The sequence below is a fragment of the Lichenostomus cassidix genome, chromosome 22 (assembly GCF_008360975.1).
Source record: "Lichenostomus cassidix isolate B80296 chromosome 22, HeHo_3.0, whole genome shotgun sequence".
NCBI lineage: Eukaryota > Metazoa > Chordata > Aves > Passeriformes > Meliphagidae > Lichenostomus > Lichenostomus cassidix.
Window position 1 is genome coordinate 1,399,096 of NC_139502.1, and position 19,595 is coordinate 1,418,690.

Sequence of the window (19,595 nt, forward strand, 5' to 3'; positions counted from 1 at the left end):
TGGTGCAATGGGGGAAAATGAGCTGGGAGTGGGGCAGGGAAGAAGCAGGGAGTTGTGGGAGCGTGGATGGGTCACTCGGTGTCCCCAGGGTGGGTTTGGGGGGCTCGGTCTGCTCCCAGCAGCGCAAGGAGTGGGGAGGATGCTGCAGGGGGGCTCTGAGGATGACACCCCCAACCCCCAGCAGCTCCCCGAGAAGGTAAATCCCGTTCAGGGGTAATGAACCCACACCCCCTGACCCCACACTGCCCGGGCAGGGAGCAGGGCCGGGGGGACACCCCCACGGTGCCAGGACGTGGCTCCCCAGGGCACCGGATCCTGCGGCTGCTGCCCTCCAGGACAGGCTGTGCCCAGCCCGGGGACACCCCCGGCCCGCGCTGGCATCACAGCATCGGCCGTGTCGCTGTCAGCCGGGAGCAGGAACAGCCCTGCGTCACCCGGTGCCCTGCCAGCTCTCAGGGATGCAGGCAGAGAGCCATTCCTCCTCGTCCTGGCACTCCAGGCCATTGTCCCAAGTCCCTCTCCAGCTCTCCTGGAGCTGCTTTAGGCTCTGAGGTCTCCCTGGATCCTTCTCTTCTCCAGTTGAGCACCCCCAGCTCTCCCAGCCTGGCCCCAGAGCAGAGGAGTTCCAGTTTTGGAGCATCTCCATGACCTCCTCTGGACTCCCTCCAGCAGCTCCACGCCCTTCTGATGTTGGGGACCCCCGAGCTGCAGGTGGGGTGTCACCTGAGCAGAGCAGAGGGGGACAATCCCCTCCCCGAACCTGCGGGGACACAGCCCATGAGCCCCCCAGGGTTATGTGACTTCCTACAACCCCCCAGCCCCATTTCCCCCCACTCTTGTGGCCCCAAACTACCCCGAGGTGGCACAGGGGGTCCCCACAGCGGTGCCAAGCGGGGCTCAGCCTGGCACCCCCTCCCCGGAGGGGACACTGGCAGCGGGCGAGCTCAGGTCAGGCGCTTAAACTGCTGTGCTGGGGCGGTGCCAGGCGAGCCGGGGGGGATTAGGGCTTTGCTGATGCAGCCTGGCACTGGCCCGTGCGCTGACACAGCTGGGATCAGCGCTGGCACCGCCGGAGCTGCCTCAGCCCCGGGGGGACGGGCTGTGCCACCCCGCCTGGCTCCTGTCCCCTCCTTGGGTTTCAGCCCCGGGGGAACACACGGATTTACCAAAGCAGGACACCAAAACTCCTGGCTCCTTCCCAGGACCCCACTTGCTCCCCTTGGAAGGCGCTGGCGTTGTGCCTCAGTTTCCCCAGCTGGGAATCCCTGACCCTCCCTACCCTGGGGATGGAATCCTGAGGTGCCAACACCGCTGCCCCCTCCCTTTTCGCACACCTGGGGTACCCCAAACTGGGAGAACCCCCCCATTTGACCCCCAGGTCGCCCCAGCAGCCTCCCCGGGCCGTATCCTTGGAGGAACCGCGCTCCCTAAGCGGCTTTAGGGGATTACCGGCAGCCCCCTGGCCCTCGCTGTCCCCACCCAGCCTTCCTTCTCCGCTGCTTTAAGTAATCGTCTCCCGGGCAGTTTTACGGGGCTAATCCAGCCACCTCCACCTAATCTGCTCCAACACCCCTGCCTGCCCCGGGACGCCCCGCAGATCCCGGCCTGGGCAGGGGACAGACGCTCTCCCTGCCCTGGGAAGACCCCCGAAAGCGGGCGGCAGCCAAGGGCTAAAAATACAGCTGGCCCCAGGGGCGAGGGCAGCGAGGATTGGGAGCGAGGGGATTGATGCCAGGGAACAGGGGCAGCGCGGGACAGCGGGGCGCCCGGGGGCAGGGGAGGTGACAGTCACCTTGTGCCACCCCGCCTGACCCGTGTCGCCCACCGAGGTCGGGAGGAGCCCCCCGGGAAGGATTCCCGGGTGGGATGGGGGAGCCCCGGCAGGGAGAGGGGACGATGCAGGGATGTCCGGCTGCATCCCGGGTGTCCCGGCGGGGCCACGGCTGCTGCTGCCACGCCGTGGGGGACGCGGCTACTGCAGGGATCACTGCTTCCCGGGAAATTTGGGAATGCCAGCTGGGCGATCTGGGACATAAAGGGGGTGGCAAAAGACTCTGGGAGATGCCCCTGAGGAGCACGGGGTGGATGCTGAAGGATGGAGTTTAATCCAAAAGAGAATATCATCTCGGGAAGGTTCCCTGGAGGAGTCTGGGGATGATATCTGGGATCCTGGAACCTGAAATATGGGGGGAAACCTCTGGGAGATGCCTGGAGGGAGTCTCGGATGGATCCCAGAGGGTACAGCTTCCTCCAAAGGAAAAAACCTTGGGAAGCTTTCCTGGAGGAGTCTGGGACTGCTGCCTGGGATCCTGGAACACAGCTGAAAAATCTGGGAGATGCCTGCAAGGAATCTTGGATGGATACTGAAGGACACAGCTTCCTCCAAGAGAAAAAAAATCTCAGAAAGTTTCCTGCGGAAGGGGACAGCACTGAGGACAACTCCGGGTTCCCAAAGTCTGAAACAACGTTTATTTTTCCATGTACAAAACCCTCTTCTCGGGAGAGGGGAATGTTAAAAGCCGTGTGGTGCCCGGCAGTCCGGGTTCAAGTATGGGGGTGTCAGTCTGTGTCTGGGGGGGCCCCGGGCAGGGACCATGGCTTTGGCTTCAGAGGGACAAGGCACATCCACTCCTGGCTCCCAGGGGAATGGGAATGCTGGGAATAAGGCAGCACGGCAGCAGGAGAGGGGAGGAGAGTGTAGTGTTCGTGGGATGGGGGAAAAGGGGGTCAGACCCCACAGGAGAGGCGCCGGCGCCCAGCTGGGGGGTCTGGGGGGGATGTGAGCTGCTCCCCCCTCCATGAGGCAGCACAGAGGTCACAGAAAGGATTTACAGTGTGAGGATCCCCAGGGATGCAGCAGCAAACTCCTCCAAAGCCTCCTGGCAGAGGTTTCCCGGGATTTTCAGCTGTCCTGCTCTGGCTGAGCCGCTTTCCTCCTGATCCGGCTGCGGGTGAGCCGGGAGGAGCCCTGGGCAGGGAGAGGGACAGGTCAGGACCCCTGGGCAGGGAAAGGGACAGGTCAGGACCCCCTGGGCAGGGAAAGGGACAGGTCAGGACCCCCTGGGCAGGGAAAGGGACAGGTCAGGACCCCCAGGTGGGAAAAGGGACAGGTCAGGACCCCCGGGCAGGGGAAAGGGACAGGTCAGGACCCCCTCAGCCAGCCCCACACCCCCACCCTGTGTCCCCCTCCCACCTTACCTCCTTTCCCGGGTTCTTCCTCAGGGATCGCAGGCTCTGGCTGCGGTACAGGGGTTTGGGGTCCCGGCGGGGGGACGTTGGGGGTGTCACCTGTGAGTCTGACCACATCTCCTCCTCCTCTGACTCGCTCTCATAGCGGCGGCCGGTGCCATAGGCTGGGGACAGAGGGGACACGCCAGCTCCCAGCACGGCCACCGTGGGCTTTGCTGGAGATCCCCCTCACTGTGACCCTGCCAGCTCCTCACCCAGAGGCTGCTGCTCCTCCAGGTACAGCGGGTCCTGGAAGTGCACGGGGCCCTGGTCGGGCAGGGAGCGCAGGTCCTGCATGCTGAAGCTGCGGAGCCTCCCGGCCAGCGCGCCCTGGCCCTGCGTTGGGGTGACACCGAGGGGACAGGAGGCTCAGGAAAACCCCAGTCCAGGGGATGCCACCCTCTCCTGCCGCCCTGCTGGGGTGGTATGTCCTCGCTGGGTACCTTGGTGGCCGCCTGGACTGCGGCTGTGGCTGCCAGGTTGAGGCTCCTCTTGCCAAAGTGCAGCAGGCTCTTGTAGCCACGTTCCCTGGCCCGGACCAGGAATGCATCGATGTCCTGCCAAGACAACCAGGGTGGTGCTGGGTGTGCAGGATCGTGTCCTGGGGCACTGTCACCTCCTGGGGCACTGTCACCTCCCGGGGCACTGCCATGTCCCTGGGCACTGTCAATTCCTAAGCCCTGCCATATCCCAAGGCATCACAACCTCCCTGGGCATTACTTGTCCTGGGGCATCACCACATTCCTGGGTATTGTCACCTCCAGGGACATCCCAACATCCCTGGGCATCATCACATCCTGGGGCATTGCAACATTCCTGAGCATTGTCAACACTCCTGAGCATTGTCACCCACCAGTGCATCACCACATCCCTGAGCGTTGTCACCTTCCAGGGCATTGCCACCTCCCTGGGGCATCACCAGCCCAACTCGGGGGTCTGACCCCCCCTGGATGGGCAGGGAGGACCCCCGAAATCCCGGGGATTTGTACCTTCTCCTTGCGGGTCAGCGTGGGGTGCACGAAGCGGCGGTAGAGCAGGCTGGCCCCCCGCGTGTATGGGGACAGCAGCCAGATGACAAAGGCCATCTTCACCTCGTAGTAGAAGGGGAACCTGGTGGAGAGGGGCAGAAATGTGAGGTCTGAAGGCATTTCCTGTTCCCTCCAAACATCAGCCCTGGAGGGTTTGTCCCCTTTGTCCCCCAGAGCATGGGGACACCCAGAATCCCTCCCCAGCCTCACCAGGAGATGAGGAGGTCGGTGAAGGTCTCTGTGGCCATGAAGAGCGCGAAAACAATCCAGTACATCATCCATCGGACCTGGGGGAGCCACGGGGAGGCCATCAGAGAGGGCTGGAGCCTGGGAAGGGGGACTGGAGCTGGGGAAGGCCAGGGAAGGGGGCCTGGAGCCTGGGAAGGGGCTTAGAGCTGGGGAAGGGGGACTAGAGCCTGGGAGAAGGGGGTCTGGAACCTGGGAAGAGGGTCTAGAGCCTGGGAAGAGGGTCTGGAGACAGGGAAGGGGCCTGGAGCCTGGGAAGGCCTCGGAAGGGGGCCTGGAACCGGGGAAGGGGGTCTGGAACTGGGGAAGGGGGCCTGGAACCCGGGAAAGGGGCCTGGAACCCAGGGAAAGGGGCCTGGAACCCAGGGAAAGGCTCCCCAAGCACTGGACTCACATATTCCCGGATGTTCTTCGCCTTCACCGCCTTGTAGGAGGCGTAGGCCGGGTAGAGCATCCCGAAGAGCAGCCTGTAGCGCAGAGGAGGGGTGAGGCAGCCCGGCCAGCCCGAGTACAGCAGCAGGAACAGGGACCAGCAGAGCTGTCTGCCCCACCGCCCGACCCGGGCCTTGAGCCCCGCCAGCACCTCCCCGAGCCCGGAGTGGCCTGGAAAAGGCTCCGGGAGGCTCTGGGGAGGCTCGGCCATGAGCTCGGTGTCGCTCGGGACCGGCCAGACCTGTCGGGGCGTGGCGGGAGGAGGTGGCTCGGCTCGGTGCCGGCAGGCTCTCGGTCCCCGCAGGCTCAGCGGTGCCGTTGCCAAGCTGCCCGGGTGAGGTGACAGCCCCAAACACCCACCTGGTGGCCAGGAGTGCCTCCGAGCAGGGAAATGTGGGGACACTGCGAGCAGAGAGTCCCTGGGATGGTGTAGGGACCCCTCGGGTGGTGGAGGGACTTCTCCAGGGTAATATAGGGGATCCCCACTGTGGGTGATGCAGGGACCCCTCCTGGGCAATACAGGGGATCCCCACCGCGGGTTACAGGGGGATCCCAGGTGGTGGAGGGACCCCTCCAGGGTAATACAGCGGATTCCCATCGTGGGTGATGGAAGAACCCCTCCAGGGTAATATAGGGGATCCCCACTATGGGTGATGCAGGGACACCCCCAGGTGATGAAGGGACCCTTCCTGGGCAATATAGGGGATCCCCATCGTGGGTTACAGGGGGATCCCAGGTGGTGGAGAGACCCCTCCAGGGTGGGATCCCCACCATGGGTGATGTAGGGACCCCCAGGTGATGCAGGGACCCCTCCAGGGCAATATAGGGGACCCCCCAGGTGATGGAGGGACCCCTCCAGGGCCATATAGGGGATCCCCACCGTGGGTGATGCAGGGGGACCCCCAGGTGATGGAGGGACTCCTCCAAGGTAATATAGGGGATCCCCATCGTGGGTGATGCAGGGACCCCTCGGGTGATGGAGGGACCTCTCCAGCTAATACAGGGGATCCCCATCGTGGGTTACAGGGGGACCGGCAGCAGCTCAGGGACCCATTTTTGGGAGGCGCTGTGTTTTGGGGCTGGTTCCCCCCATACAGCAGATTTGGGGTCACCTCCCCAAACCCCGCCGCTCCGCTGAGTCCCCGCTGCCAGCATGGTACGGAATGACATTCCATCCTATCAATGGGATAGCTGGAGGGGGGACAGGGGATGGGGGGACCCTTGTGACCCCCCCGGGGACACCCACCCCCGCCCTGCAGCTCCTCCCCCGTTACACCGCCCGGCCCGCACTCACTCAATCACCCTGCTGAGGATCCACGACACCATGCTGCCGGCGGGGCTGAAGGCGCGGCGCTGTGCCCCTCTGGAGCCCCCAAATCCCCTCAAAATCCCCCAAAATCCCCCCGACGCCCCAGCGAGGGAATCCAAAAAGTTGAAAGTTGCAGCCAGCGAGCCGCGCAGGCGCGCTGAGGGCCCCACCTGCCGCTCTTCAAAGGGCAACGTCTTCAAACGGCAACGCCCTTAAAAGGGCAACAGCGACTCTTAAATGGGCAATGCCCATAAAGGATGTCACCCACATGTGGAGCACCGAGTCCGTTTTTATATTTATTTATATATATATTTATATTTATATATATATTTTATATATATTTTTATATATATATTTATATTTATATTTATATTTATATTTACATTTACATTTACATTTACATTTATATTTATTTATATTTATATTATATAAAACATATAATATTTTATATTATATTTATATTTTATAATTCCCTAAATATCCTAAATATCAGTACAGAATGCATTAAGCAGACATTAAAATTAATATTTAATTTTTTCTAAAATAGCGAATATCACCATATTAATATACTATATCTTAATATCTAACATCTATTAAATATTCATTAATACATATAAATTAATTCCCTGGTATATATCTTTACATATGAAAACATGCAATTTTTTAAGCAGTGAACAGGTAGGGAAGGGAGGGGAGAGGCCCTTTGACTGATGCTGAAGAGTTATTTTAGGTCTGGGGGGGATTTGGTGCATTTTTGGTGCTCTGACAGACCATGTGAAGAACCCCACTGAAATACGTGGAGCCCTGAAAGATGCTCCGGAGAAAATAAAAGCTGCTGGAATCACCTCTCTGGGCCACCTTCCCCTTGGCCTTGCAGCCCCAGGACTGATCCAGGATTTCCCGATTTCCCCATCCCAATCACGGCCGCTGTGGAAGTGCCAAAATCCTCCCGCAGTGTTCCCTGTGCCTTCAAATCTGCCTTTTCCTGCCAGGGAAACTGAGGCAGGCACACGTGGCAATGCCCTGGGAGCAGCCGCCCAGGTCAAACCCTACTCCCCAAACCCATCCGTGCCCCCGGGGTGCCGATTACCTGCGCGAGGATCTTTATTTGTGCTCCTAATTGGTGGTTTTTCGCATGCATATTTATACGCCTGGGAGACAGGGAAACGCTCCCCTGGAAAACCAGTCCAGCGGGGACTCCCGTCCCTGGGGAAACACCTCCTGCTTCCCACCCAAGGCATCTGATGGGGAAAAAACCACCAGGCGAGCCATGTGCGGGGCTTGGAGCACCCGAAAATGAGGAATTCCCGCTCCCTGGTGCTGTGGGGTGTCGGGTGGATTGGCCTCCCGTGGCTGGAAGGACACACGGGCAGGGCTGGGGGTCACAGTGTGTTTATTGGGGGGATTTTGGTGGGCGCGGACACCTCGCTGGTGTCCTGCCTGGCAGCGAGGCCATGGGCGTGGGGAGCTGCTGGACATGCACGGAGAGGGACAGGAGCTGCTGCCTCGGACCATCCCGCTGGCCTCGAGCATCCCGCTGTCCTCAGGGCGTCCTGTCGTCATCCACCTCGGAGCATCCCGGAGCATCGCGTCATCCGCAGGGCATTCCATTTGCATCCGCCTCGGAGCATCCTGCTGGTCTCAGGCATCCCATTGTCCTCGGGGCATCCATTTGCATCCACCCCGGAGCATCCCGTCACCCTCAGCATCCCGTCTGCATCCACCCCGGAGCACCCCATCCTCCTCAGGGCATCCCATCCCATCCCATCCCATCCCATCCCATCCCATCCCATCCCATCCCATCCCATCCCATCCCATCCACTTTGGAGCCTCCCATCAGCCTGGTGGGATGATTCCAGCGTCCTGGGAATCCCCCACCCTTCCTGCCACATCCCCGCCCTGCTGTCCTCCCCCTTCCTGCCCCCAGATCCCAGCCCATGGCCCGAGCAGGCAAAGACCACCCCACCCTCTCCACCCCCCCCAGGGGAGCAGGTCTGCAGGGTAAGGAGATATCCCACCTTCCCTCCCTGCATCCCACAGGGTGAAACCGGGAGCACCGTGGGGAAACTGAGGCACTGCGGGGCTGGGTGAGGGTGGAGGGCAGGGGTTGGTGGGTGCATGCGTGTCCGGTGGCTCTCCAGGTGCCGGCTACAGGCTGAGGTCCACCACCACGTGCCGGTACACCAGCGTGTTGGCTTTGAAACTGGGCGCCAGCAGCAGCTGCACGTCGGCCGCCGGCACTGCCCGGAACGCCCGCGGCGCCTGCACCGACAGCTCCTGGAACTTGGCGAACTTCTGCTTCTCCTCTTCCCACAGGTACACGTGGGTGAAGGAGAAGTCGCTGCCCAGCGCCAGGTACTGCCGCTGCCCCACGGCGAAGGGCTGCATCACCATGGAGCCGCGGGACGGCAGCGTCTGCACCTCCACGAAGCGCTGCCCTTCCCAGCGCACCACCTTGGAGTCGCCGATGTAGCGGCTCAGGCACAGGAACTGGTCCCGCTTGGCCCGGAAATGCTTGACCATCTGCACGTCCAGCATCTCGCCCACCTCGCCCTGCGGCACGAACTGCTTCTGCGCCCGGTTCCACTGGTAGATGACGGGGGCCTGGGAGCTGCTGGAGATGATCAGCCGGGGTTTGCCGTCGTTCTCCACGTATTCCACGTCGGTGTCGCGGTGCCAGGCGTGGAGGGCTTGGTGGGAGTAAAACCCGTTCTGGTTGAGGCGGTAGAGGCTGGTGGAGCCCGCCTTGGAGCTGTCGGCGATGACGAAGTACCAGTCGCCGTCGATCTGGAAGGCCTCGATGTCGTTGGGCTTGCGGATCTTCTGGCTGTCGATGTCCTGGATCTTGATGAACTTGTCCACGGCAGTGTCCCAGCGGTAGATGTAGGAGCCGCCGAAGAGCTGGGCCACCACCACGTAGAGCTGGTCCTGAGCCACGATGGGCTTGCAGTGCACCGCCGAGTGAGCTGACAACACAACACCATGTCACATCGGGGCTGTGACCATCCCAGGTCACCCCAAATGGGGGCCCAGCCCGGGAGGGACCCCCAGCCCGATTCCTCACCGGGGATGCGGTCAAAGTCGCGGAGTTTGCGCTCCACGTAGTCCCACTTGAGGATGGAGCAGCTGCTGGCGCTCGGCTGTGCCAGAGCCACGTACAGATCACTGGCGTAGGTGAAAGGCTCGGCTGACACTGCCTGGAAGGGCAGGACCTGGTGCATCACGAAATCTGGAGCGGGGAGAGGTGGCAATGAGGGTCTGGACACCCAGGAGGTGACAGGTGGCAGGCAATGTCCCTTACCCGTGGTGATGCACTGGAAGTCACCGAGTGCCAGGTCCCTGATGCGCTGTCCCTCGAACTGCCCGGGGCTGCTGCAGAAGACGGCAGGGACTGTGGTGTTGGTGTTCTCCAGCCACTCCACCAGCCACTTGATCTTGCAGTCGCAGGCCAGCGTGTTGCCACGGAGGTCCCTGCCAGGGATGGCACCGAGTCACCCCCAGCACCCACCAGGGTGTCACCCTCTCCCCACCCCGGTGTCCCCGGTGCTGTGGCATCCTCACAGGTCGCTCAGGATGTCCAGCGGCTTGAAGAGGTCCCGTGGCAGTGTCTGCAGGTTGTTGTTGGCCAAGGACCTGGGGGACAAGAAGGGTGGTGGAGGTGACACATCACCCGTGAAGGGACAGAGCCACCCCCACTGCGTCCCCCAGGTGCTCACAGGTGTGTCAGGGACTTGAGCCCGCGGAAAGTGGCCTTTGAAAGCGCCTGGATGTCGTTGTTCTCAATGAACCTGCAATGGGAGCAGACAGTGACAGGGCCATCCCGGGGATCCCCCCGCCCTCCCCAGGGCTGTCGCCACCCCTCTGTCCCCATCCCCATGTCACACACAGGTACTGCAGGTGCGAGAGCCCAGCGAAGGCGTTGTCCCCGATCAGCGTGAACTTGTTGGAGTTGAGGAGGCTGCAAAGAGAGGAGGGAGACTTCAGCGGCGGGGTGGGCACCGAGGGGAGCACCGGGATGCCCGGCGGGGGGCGCGGGAAACCTACAGGAACTGCAGGGAGGGGATGTGGGCGAAAGCTGCCTCCCGGATCTCCGTGAAGGCTGCGTTCACCATCGTCCTGCGGGAGAGACGGAGCTTCAGGAGAGGGGACGGCGGCAGCGTGGCACTGCCACCCCCGTGCCCCCCCAGCACCAGCACTGTGTCACCTGCTGCCTGCCAGTGCAGCCCCTGAGGGGTGCTGGGAGGTGGCAGAGGGACCCCCGCAGCCACCCTGCCCGGTGGGGGACACCAAGGGGACAAGGTGCAGGGGGCTGGCAGCCACCCCGCGCTGCCCACGCCCTGCGGCAGCCCCTGGCCCGGGGCCATGTGCACACGCACGTGTGTAAACACGCACGAATAGGTGTGTAAACACTCGCACACAGGTGTGAACACACTCATGTGTCACACAGCCCCGGGGAGCCGCCGTGTCCCCAAGGACCCTCCATCAGGACCCCCCAGCAGTGCCCCCTTGGGGTCCTGCTCCCCAAGGTCACAGCCCTGTCCCCTCGGGGTTCTTCTCCCCAAGGTCACGGCGGGGACAGGCTGCAGCCCTGCTCGGTCTGGCACTGATGGATGGCTGCGTGTGCCAGCACCGCAGGACACGGGGACAGGTCCCGGAGTGTCCCCAGCCTTCTTCTTCCCCCAGAGCCCCCCACACTGCCCGCACCCCACCCTGCCACGCGTTTGTCCCCCTAATGCAGCACAGAGGGGCTGTCCCTGCCCCCCGGGACAGCCAGCAGCCCCCGCCAGCCCTGCACCCCTGTGACGTGACGCTGTCCCCATCGCTGTCCCCACCCCGGCTACTCACAGCGAGATGACCTCGGGGGGCAGGTTCTTGGGCACAGCCTTGGAGTCCACGCAAAAAGCCGTGTCCCGGGTGCAGGAGCAGGTCGGGGGGCAAGGAGGGGGCCGGGGGGGTCGCCGCCCCTCCGCGGGCAGCCAGAGCCAGGCCACGGCCAGGAGGAGGAGGAGGCGAGCGGGGAGCTGGTCCCTGAGCATCCTCCTCCCGCGCCGCAGCTCCATCACGCCCTGGCCTTATCCCTGTTTGATCCCGGCAGCTGATCTCAGTTTTGCTGTGCCTGGGAGTTGTGGAAAAGCCTTTTTTCTTCTCTTTTTTTTTCTTTTTTCCTCCCGGAGATCTCAGCGTGGAGGAGAAGCGGCGGAGGCTGCCGGCGCCTGACCCGCGGCTCTGCAGCACACCATGCCCGGTGCTGCGGGAGGGAGGGACGGACGGAGGGAGGGAAGGAGGGAGGGAGGGATGCGGCTGAGTGACAGCGCCAGCATCCCCGTGCACGCGTGTCCGTGCGCGCGTGTCCGCGGCGGCGAGCAAACTCGGGGTCCCACGCCGGTGGGCAGCCAGCGGGCTCTCCCGGCGTGCACAGGGCTGGGACAAGACTCGGGGCTGCCCGCAGGGTGATGTCCCCGCAGTGGCTCCCCCACCTCGGCGCTGCAGCGCTGCCCGCGCCAGCTCCGTGCTCTCTATGGCCGCAGGCACCACACCGCGCTGGGCACCCATCCACGCCACCCCAGGCACCCGGCCGTCCCAGGCACCCATCTCTCCCACGCCGGGCGTCCATCTGCTCCGTCCCTGGCACGGCGCCCTCGGGAACAATGAGTCCAGCCAGCTCCCTGCCCGCCCCGGGGGGGCACACGCAGCTGCCCGTGCAGAACTAGGGTTGTGCCCCCCCGGTACGTGCTGGGGGTGTTGGGGCCGCAGCCCGGGTGTGCGGGGCGGGCACTGCCCGCTGTTTGCCTTGGCACCCCCGCCGCTGCCGGGCAAATGCCAGCGAAGGGCCCTTGGAGGTTTCATGTCCCCTCCGCGGCTCTTCTCCGGGCTCAGCAAACAGCACAAGTGGCACCTTGGCAGCTGGAGTGGCCGCAGCCTTCCCCAGGCGGCCGGGATGTTATAAATCCCCCCGGCTCGGGCTGGCAAAGGGACAGAAGCACACGGCGAGATGGACGACAGCTCCAAAGAGGCGCTGATGGAGGAGGCACCGCCGGTAAGGAGCACCCACCACCCACCCCGGGCGTGGGGCTGAGCCCCCCAGCTCAGCCTGGTGCTGCGCTGTGTCCCCAACAGAGGTACACGGAGTCCCCGCGCCTGCCCTGCATCCCCCACGAGCTCAAGAGCCTCCTGCTGGTGGCGGTGCTGGTGGTGGTGGCCCTCGTGGTGGTCAACGTCACCTTCCTCCTGCTGGGGCTGCACCTCAGCGAGTCACACGCCGAGACGGTGAGGGCAGGGAGGGACCGAGCTGTCACCGGCTCCGCGAGGGGCTTTGGGGTGGCGTTCAGCCCCCACAGAGCTCCCTGACCCCTCTGCCCCACCCAGGTGTTGCGAATGACCATCCACGGGCTGGACGGAGAAGGGACCCCGCAGCACCTGGCCATGAGCAAGAAGGAAAGGACAGGAACGTTCGCGGTGCGGGATGGGCTCAACGCCTCCGCCACCGTGGTGTACGACTACAGCAAGGTGTGTGGGGACCTGGGGACAGGCGCGGTGGGGACAGGACGGCGCTGAGCTCACCCGGCTCTGTCTGCAAACAGCTGCTGGTGGGCTACAGGTCCTGGCGTCACCGCGCCTGCTACATCACCCGCGTGGACAAGGACAACTTCCCGGGGCTGGACGCTGTCACCGAGACCTTCCGGCGCCGGCAGGTGGGTGGTGACCTCCCCGCTGGGATGTGCAGCCCCGCTGGGGTCACCCTGAGAAGTGTGGGGCCGGGGGCTTGTCCCCTCTGGAGGGGACATTCTCTTCTCTGTCCCGCAGGATGAGGACGTTGGGGACAAGGCTGTGCCGCTGGCTGACCGCTCCATCCTGGGCACCACCATCAACATCCTCTGCAGCGCTGTCCCCGTGTTCTGGGCGTAGCACCAGTGTCCGGTGGGATGGGACAGCGAGATGGGGATGTCACTGTCCCCCGCATCGCCTTCCAGGCGGGATACCCGGAATGTCGTCTCCTCCCGGTCCCCATCCCGGGGGCAGCCACCCCGCCATGGGGGTGCTCCATGCACTGTCGCTTGGCACCGCGGCTTTCCCGCTGCTCTCGCCATGGAAAAAGTGGGATTTGCTTTGGGATTTGCTTCTGTCTACAAAGTAAAGGCTGTGCCCCCGCCTCCGAGTGGTGCTCTTGTCCTTCCTGGGGTGCTGGGGACAGGGACACGGTGTCCCAGGGGTGTCTCCTTGTGGGGTGCAGGTTGGGGAGGTGAATCCCTCATGTTGGGGTGTGCAGAGCTCAGGAGGGCTCAAACACGGGGGACAGCAGCACAGCTGCACATCATGCTCCCAGTGTCCCCACCTGTGTCATCCCAGTGTCCCCACCTGTGCCACTCCAGTGTCCCCACCTGTGCCATCCCAGCAGGGTGAGATGGAAGGAGCAACCTCTGCACTTCCAGACCTTCAGGAAACGTTCCCAACCCTGTCCCCTCCTCGTGCAGGTGGGGACACGGGGATAGTGCCACATCCCCTGTGAGAACCAAGCCCTGGGTTACCCACAGACACCACAATCCAGCTCCAGATTCCCCCAATCCAGCTCCTCTCCCTTTTCCCATCCCCTCCAGCCCCTCTTGCCCCACATCAGCTGGGAACAACCTTTGGGGCCACTTCCAAAACCTGCACTGAAAAACAGGGCAGTGGCAGGGCTGGAAGGGGAAAAAGAGACCCCAGAAGGTTGATTTAACCTTTCCAGCGATGCAAACTCAGTGTTGTCCCCAAAACCACTGCCCCAGGCACAGCAGGGGGGTCACGGCTCCGGGGGGTGACACTTTGCTGGGAACACGAGGGACATTGCAGGTTTCCATGTGCTGACTCGGAGCCAGCAGCTCTCCTTCCCAAAAAACCTTGACCATGATAAGGAGCTGGGTCAAGAGGGTGTCCAGGGCCGGGAAGTGATAAGGACTCCCACGGTGACTGAGAACAAACAGCCAGGAGCCACTCGAGTGGCTCTCGTGGTCCTTGACACCCTGGGAAAGGAGGCAGCGTCCAGCACGGGGGCACAGCCGCACCCCACAGCTGGCTGCAGGTTTTGGGGGTCTCAGGGGTGGCTGGAGAGGTCCCAGCCTGAGCCCAACTGCAGAAAGGGCTGGGGGATGGACAAATCCAAGGCCCAGCAGTGTCCCCCTGCCACCTGAGGGGGACATGCCAGAGCTGGGACACCCTCACCCCAAAAAATCCACATTGTGGGCATCTCTGCCAGCCCCAAAAGCCACCAGCAGTGGTGTCCAAAGCATCCCCAGGACCAAGAATGAGGACACGGGACACTTGCCCAGGCCATGGTGACCCTGTTCCCACCCCATCCCAGCGGATTACAGGAAATCTTTAATGTCCTGTTTGTTCCTTGCCACATCAAGCAGCTCCAGGTGCCCGAGGTGGCAAAGGGACACGAGCCAGGTCTTGCCTCAGCTGTGGCCACGGCCGGATGCTCCACCCTGGAGGGTTTGCTTTGGCCCTGACACCTCTCTCCTGGGCAGCAGAGAAGTCCCCGTGCCTGGGGACAAGTGTCCTTGACCCAGTGGCCTCGGAGCCTCTCGAGCAGCAGGTTCCCAGGGGGATCCAGCTGGGAGTGGGCTGTCAGCAAACACCCGTGGAGTGGTCACATGCCAGGGCCTGGCTGTACCCCGGGGCCACCAAACCCTTCACAGGGGCCGCTCCAGTCCCCACCCCAGTGCCCCAGTATAAAGTTCCCAGTCTCTGCAGCCAGGCTGGACTGGGAATGGGAGGAGGAGGAGGAGGAGGAGGTGGTGGTGGCAGCAGCAGCCATGGAGAGCAGCATGAAGCAGGTGGTGCTTGACGAGGTGAGTCCCTGCAGGGTGGCACTGCCACACTGGGCTGTCCCTGCCTCCAGATCGGCTTTGCCCAGTTTATCCCAGCAAGGCCTGGGATGGAGGGCAGGACCATGGGATGCTGCATTCCCAGTGCCCAGGGGCAGCAGGATGCTGAGGGGCAGCGGGATGAGAGCTGCTCCCTGCAGCAATCCCACCCCCGACCTCCTGCACCCCTCAGCCCCCATCTCCACCCCCTCAGCCCATCTCCCCCCGCTCTCCCGCACCCCCAGGACTCTGCAGACTCGGAGAACGGCTGCTGCTGCCCAGGATGCTGCATGCCCTGCGCCGTGTGCTGCGGCAAGTGCTGCGCCAAGTGCGCCCGCTGCTGCTGCCTGCCCAAGTGCTGCGGGTGTCCCAAGTGTCCCAAGTGTCCCGGCTGCTCCGGCTGCCCCAGCTGCTCCGGCTGCCTCAAGAAGTCGCTGTGCTTCGTCCCTCGGCTGCTCTGCTACCTTCCCCGCAAGCTCCTGAGCTGCGGCCGCCTGCGCTGCCTGCTCATCGTGGTGGTCGTGGTGGTCCTGCTGGTGGTCATCATCGCCGGCGCCCTGCTGATGTGGCTGAGCGTTGACCAGCGCCACGCCGACAGCGTGAGTGGGGACACCCTGGTGACACCGGGAGGGACACCCTGGTGCCATCAGTAGGGACACCCTGGTGACATCAGGAGCGACACCCCTGCTGCAGCCTCTGAGATCCCCCCTGTCCCCTCCCCAGGTCCTGCGAGGTGGGTTGTGGACTGGACCGGCCTGGGAGGAGGACGCGGCCACTTTCTACCTGGACAGCGGGGATGGGAACGCGGCCATGGTCGTCTATGATTACAAGAATGTGAGTGAGGGGCTGCGGGGGGGGTGGGGAGGGGGCGATGGTGTGGAGCTGACCCTGGTCTGGCTTCGGACAGCTCCTGGTGACCTACAGACCGCGGCTGCACCATGCCTGCTATGTGACCCGCGTGGACAAGGACAACATCCCGGGGCTGGACACTGCCGTTGAGACCTTCCAGCGCCGGCAGGTGAGGACCTGGCTGGGGCAGGGAGGGCGTGGGGGGCTCAGTGCCTTGTAGACCCTCCCCAAGGAGGAATTGGGGTACAGCATCATTGTCCCTTGTCCCCCTGTCCAGGCTGAGCACAGAATGTTCATGCCCCTGGCTGACCACTCCCTCCTGGGCACCACGGCGAGCATCCTCTGCAGCCTCCTGCCCATCTACTGGGCTTAGCCTCGCGGGGTGAGTGTCAGGGTGGGCAGGGGGGGCTGCGGGACCCCCGAGGAGCTGGGGGACCCCCACCCACCCTGCAGCATCCTCACAGCTCCGGCTTCACCTTGCAGCATCCCCGACAGACACAACCCCGCTGGGAGCATCGGCGACACCCCCGCGGCCTCCCCCGCCCCGCACAGCCCAATTTTGGGGTGCGGGGGGTGAGGAGGGGTCGGGGGTCGGCGCTGGAGGGGCGCGGGGGGACGGTGGGCGCGGGGCCGGCGGTGGAGGCGGGGCGGGGGTGTCTGCGCTGCGCCGGGGGACAGCTGGTTTGTCACTTAAGTCTTCTCAGCTTCGCCAAACCCAAGTGCAAAAATGAGCTTAAAAAAACATGACATTTAAAGAAAACACAATTCTCCGTTCCAGTTCTTCGCTCCCGGCTCCCGCCAGCTCCCGCCTTCCCCTGCCTTAAAAATGCCTCGAGGGGCTCCGAGCTCGAATTTTGGGGGATTTCTGTCGCGGACACAGCCTGGGGGCTCACGGGAAGCACCCCCGAGCTAGGCTGCCTGACCTGAGCTGCCCCGTCCTGCTGCCAGAGCCAGGCTGGCCTGAAAAATGGGTTTGTCCTCTGCCAGAGCGGAATAAAGGAGCAGCGCAGGAATCAGGTCTGGGAGCTATTCCTGGAGACAGCCTGTGCCCGAGGACAGGGATCATTAGGACTGGGATGATTAGGGCAGCGATGCTGGTGCTATTGGGATCAGGAGTGATCAGGATCAGGCATTGCTAGAATTGGGAATTATTAGGATTGGTAGGATGGGGGTGCAGGTGTTGGGATCAGGCATTACTAAGCTCAGGTGTTATTAGGACTGGGTTGTTGGTACTGTCAGGATCAGGTATTAGTAGGATCAGGGTGTTGGTGTTATTAGGATCAAGAGGTGTTAGGACTGGGATACTGGTGTTATCGGGATCAGGAGTTATTGGGATCAGGAGTTATCAGGATCAGGCATTATGAGGACAGGGATGGTGGTGTTACTGGGATCAGACATCATTAGGACTGCTGGTACTATTAGGATCAAGGGTTACTATGGCCAAGATGCAGCTTTTATTAGGATCAGGCTTTACTAGGATGGGATTCTGGCATCATTAAGGTGAAGAGTTACTGAGACCAGGACATTGGCCTGGGGCTGGGAGGAGGAACATGGAGCAGCCCAGCCAGTCCCTTGGGAATGGGAACCCACCAGCCCCACAACTCCCTCGTGCAGACCCCAAAGTGGGGACCACCAGCACCCCACTGCCCCCACACCCGGATCCAACCCCCGTTCCCATTCCTGGCACCGGAGAAGCTCTTCCTTCTGGGAAAGCACAGCTGCAGCTGGCCGGGATGCGGGGCGTCCATCCAGGACCTCCCGCAGCTCCAGGGTGTCCACTCCCAAACCTCCCTGACCCCCAAACCTCCTCAGCCTTCCCCCCCAGGCTGCAGCAGCTGAAGGAGGTGTCAGAAAGTTGGCAGCACCCCCAGGCCCTTGTGCAATAACTCCAATATCCTCTTTTCCGGAGGTTTGCGGCACAGTGGGGATCTCGGGCAGGGGAAATCAGAGTTAAACCCCCCAGCAGGCGCTGGGAATGGGGAATCTCATCCCTGGAAAGAAGAGGTGTCACCCTGTGTCACAGGGGACACAGGGGACAATCCCGGTGCCAGTCACTCACTGCACAGGGGTCTCGAGGGAGGTGACTGTCCTGGTTCCATGGGGACACCCCGGAGTTGCTGGCTGCTCTTTGGGGATTTTGGGGACTGAAGCCGCAGAGCTCCCAGGATGGCATCCAGCAATGCTCCTGGCACAGAGAGCTCCCGGCGTCCCCCACCCTCACCGCTGTGCCACTGCCAGCCCTTGGCATCGCCCACCTGCCTCTCCAGGCTGCCAAGGAAGCCCTGCAGGGCGGGCAGGCTGAGGTAGGAGCGCTGGAATCCATGTGCCTGTGCCAGGTGCCATCCACCCAGGGCTCCCGCAGCCGCTCCTGGGGTAAGGACATTCCCATCCTGATGCTCACATCCAGCGTGCCCAGCTCCTGCTCCAGGTAGGATTCCCGGCTGGAATGCTGGTGGCCAGTGACATCCAGGGCCACCAGCACGCCTGCAAGGCAGCCAGGCCCCCGGAGCTGAGGCCGGCGTGGGAAAGCCGGGCTGGGAAAAGCCTCCTCGGCTCCCCGGAGCGCTCCGTGAGAAAGGGGCGATCTCAGGGTGGAAACCAACGGCTGGATCCTGACATCATGGATTTACATCATCCAGGGACTCGGCCCGCAAACATCCTCCCCAGCCTGAGCACAGGGTGAAAACAAAAACTATTCCGAAGCCCGGCTTGCTTGTTTGTTTGCTTGGGTTTCTCGATGTTGGGGTTGAATCCAGAAATTGCTCCCCAAATTCCCATTCCTGGGATGTGGTGTGTGAGGTGTGGGCTGGGGGCAGAGTGGGGACAGAATCAGCCCAGTTTTCCGGGGTTTATTTATCTGCTTGAAGAGGAAAGTTCTGCTGGATGTGGGTTTTGCAATAAAGGAGAACGGGGAATACATCCTGGGGGAGGAAAACAACGGCAGAGATAAGGGGTGAAGGAGACTCCCGTCATTCCTGGTGGGAATGAGCCAGGCCCTGGATGCAAAGGGACCCCAAAAACAAAGGGGAAGAGGATTTGGGGGCTTGGAGGGCAGGGGAGGGAGTGGGGCCTGGATGCCAATGTCACCCAGTGTGTCCCTGTGGAGGTCATCGGACACAATCAACACTTAAAATCTTAAAAAAAAATTAATGCAAGTTCTGGGTGAGCTGTAAGAGGACAGGGATGGGTTTGTGGGAACAGCACGGGATGAGCCAGGCCTCGGGGGACCCTGCTCAGTCCCAATCCCAACTGCAGCATTCCCAGGCTGGAATGTGCACTGGGGACACTGCGAGGGGACAGGGCTGTCCCTCCTCGACCCCCTTGGATCATCCTGGGGGGCTGACCCTGCTCTCCAAGCACTCACCCACCCACCCTGGGGGGCTCATCCCATTCCTGGGGTGCTCATCCTGCTCCTGGGATCCTTTCACACCATTCCTGGGGTGCTTTTCCAGTTCCTGGGGTGCTCATCGAGTCCTTGGGGTGCTCGCCAGGATGTGGGGTGCAGGATAAGGAATCCAAAACCAGGGATACAGAGCTGGGAGTCCAGGAGCAGGAGATCCAGGGAGATCTGGAGAATATGGGGATTGCAGGAGTGGGAATGTGGGGTGGGAATGTGGGGTGGAAATGTGGGGTGGAAATGTGGGGTGGGAATGTGGGGTG

The 19,595-nt window shown here is 62.6% G+C and overlaps 4 protein-coding genes across 6 annotated transcripts; 2 read left to right on the top strand and 2 right to left on the bottom strand.

Moving 5' to 3' along the window:
* Nucleotides 1-2,446: 2,446 nt before the first annotated feature.
* On the bottom strand, nt 2,447-6,359 carry REEP4 (receptor accessory protein 4). Of its 3 annotated transcripts, XM_085080436.1 has the most exons (8): nt 6,229-6,359; nt 4,897-4,969; nt 4,467-4,543; nt 4,218-4,338; nt 3,672-3,785; nt 3,444-3,564; nt 3,199-3,353; nt 2,447-2,968 (listed from the first exon to the last, which is right to left on the bottom strand). In XM_085080436.1, the coding sequence occupies exons 1-8, from the start codon at nt 6,258-6,260 to the stop codon at nt 2,903-2,905; spliced, it is 759 nt and encodes a 252-aa protein (XP_084936562.1). In that variant the 5' UTR covers nt 6,261-6,359; the 3' UTR covers nt 2,447-2,902. The 3 variants fall into 3 exon arrangements, with proteins under 3 accessions (XP_084936562.1, XP_084936563.1, XP_084936561.1); XM_085080437.1 differs by lacking the exon at nt 4,897-4,969 and having other exon boundaries at nt 6,229-6,295; XM_085080435.1 differs by lacking the exon at nt 6,229-6,359 and having other exon boundaries at nt 4,897-5,289.
* Nucleotides 6,360-8,187: 1,828 nt separating this feature from the next.
* LGI3 (leucine rich repeat LGI family member 3) lies at nt 8,188-11,534 on the bottom strand. Its single transcript, XM_085080498.1, has 8 exons — nt 11,089-11,534; nt 10,288-10,359; nt 10,130-10,201; nt 9,960-10,031; nt 9,805-9,876; nt 9,545-9,714; nt 9,308-9,472; nt 8,188-9,209 (listed from the first exon to the last, which is right to left on the bottom strand). The coding sequence occupies exons 1-8, from the start codon at nt 11,301-11,303 to the stop codon at nt 8,392-8,394; spliced, it is 1,656 nt and encodes a 551-aa protein (XP_084936624.1). The 5' UTR covers nt 11,304-11,534; the 3' UTR covers nt 8,188-8,391.
* A 466-nt stretch (nt 11,535-12,000) lies between these two features.
* SFTPC (surfactant protein C) lies at nt 12,001-13,399 on the top strand. The gene is made up of 5 exons (XM_085080499.1): nt 12,001-12,280; nt 12,361-12,510; nt 12,610-12,750; nt 12,825-12,935; nt 13,048-13,399. Exons 1-5 carry the CDS (start codon nt 12,236-12,238, stop codon nt 13,147-13,149), a joined length of 549 nt encoding a protein of 182 aa, XP_084936625.1. The 5' UTR covers nt 12,001-12,235; the 3' UTR covers nt 13,150-13,399.
* Nucleotides 13,400-14,992: 1,593 nt separating this feature from the next.
* On the top strand, nt 14,993-16,677 carry LOC146427997 (surfactant protein C-like). The gene is made up of 6 exons (XM_085080500.1): nt 14,993-15,071; nt 15,332-15,685; nt 15,810-15,920; nt 15,994-16,104; nt 16,213-16,317; nt 16,419-16,677. The coding sequence occupies exons 1-5, from the start codon at nt 15,036-15,038 to the stop codon at nt 16,306-16,308; spliced, it is 708 nt and encodes a 235-aa protein (XP_084936626.1). The 5' UTR covers nt 14,993-15,035; the 3' UTR covers nt 16,309-16,317; nt 16,419-16,677.
* The last annotated feature ends 2,918 nt before the right edge of the window (nt 16,678-19,595 follow it).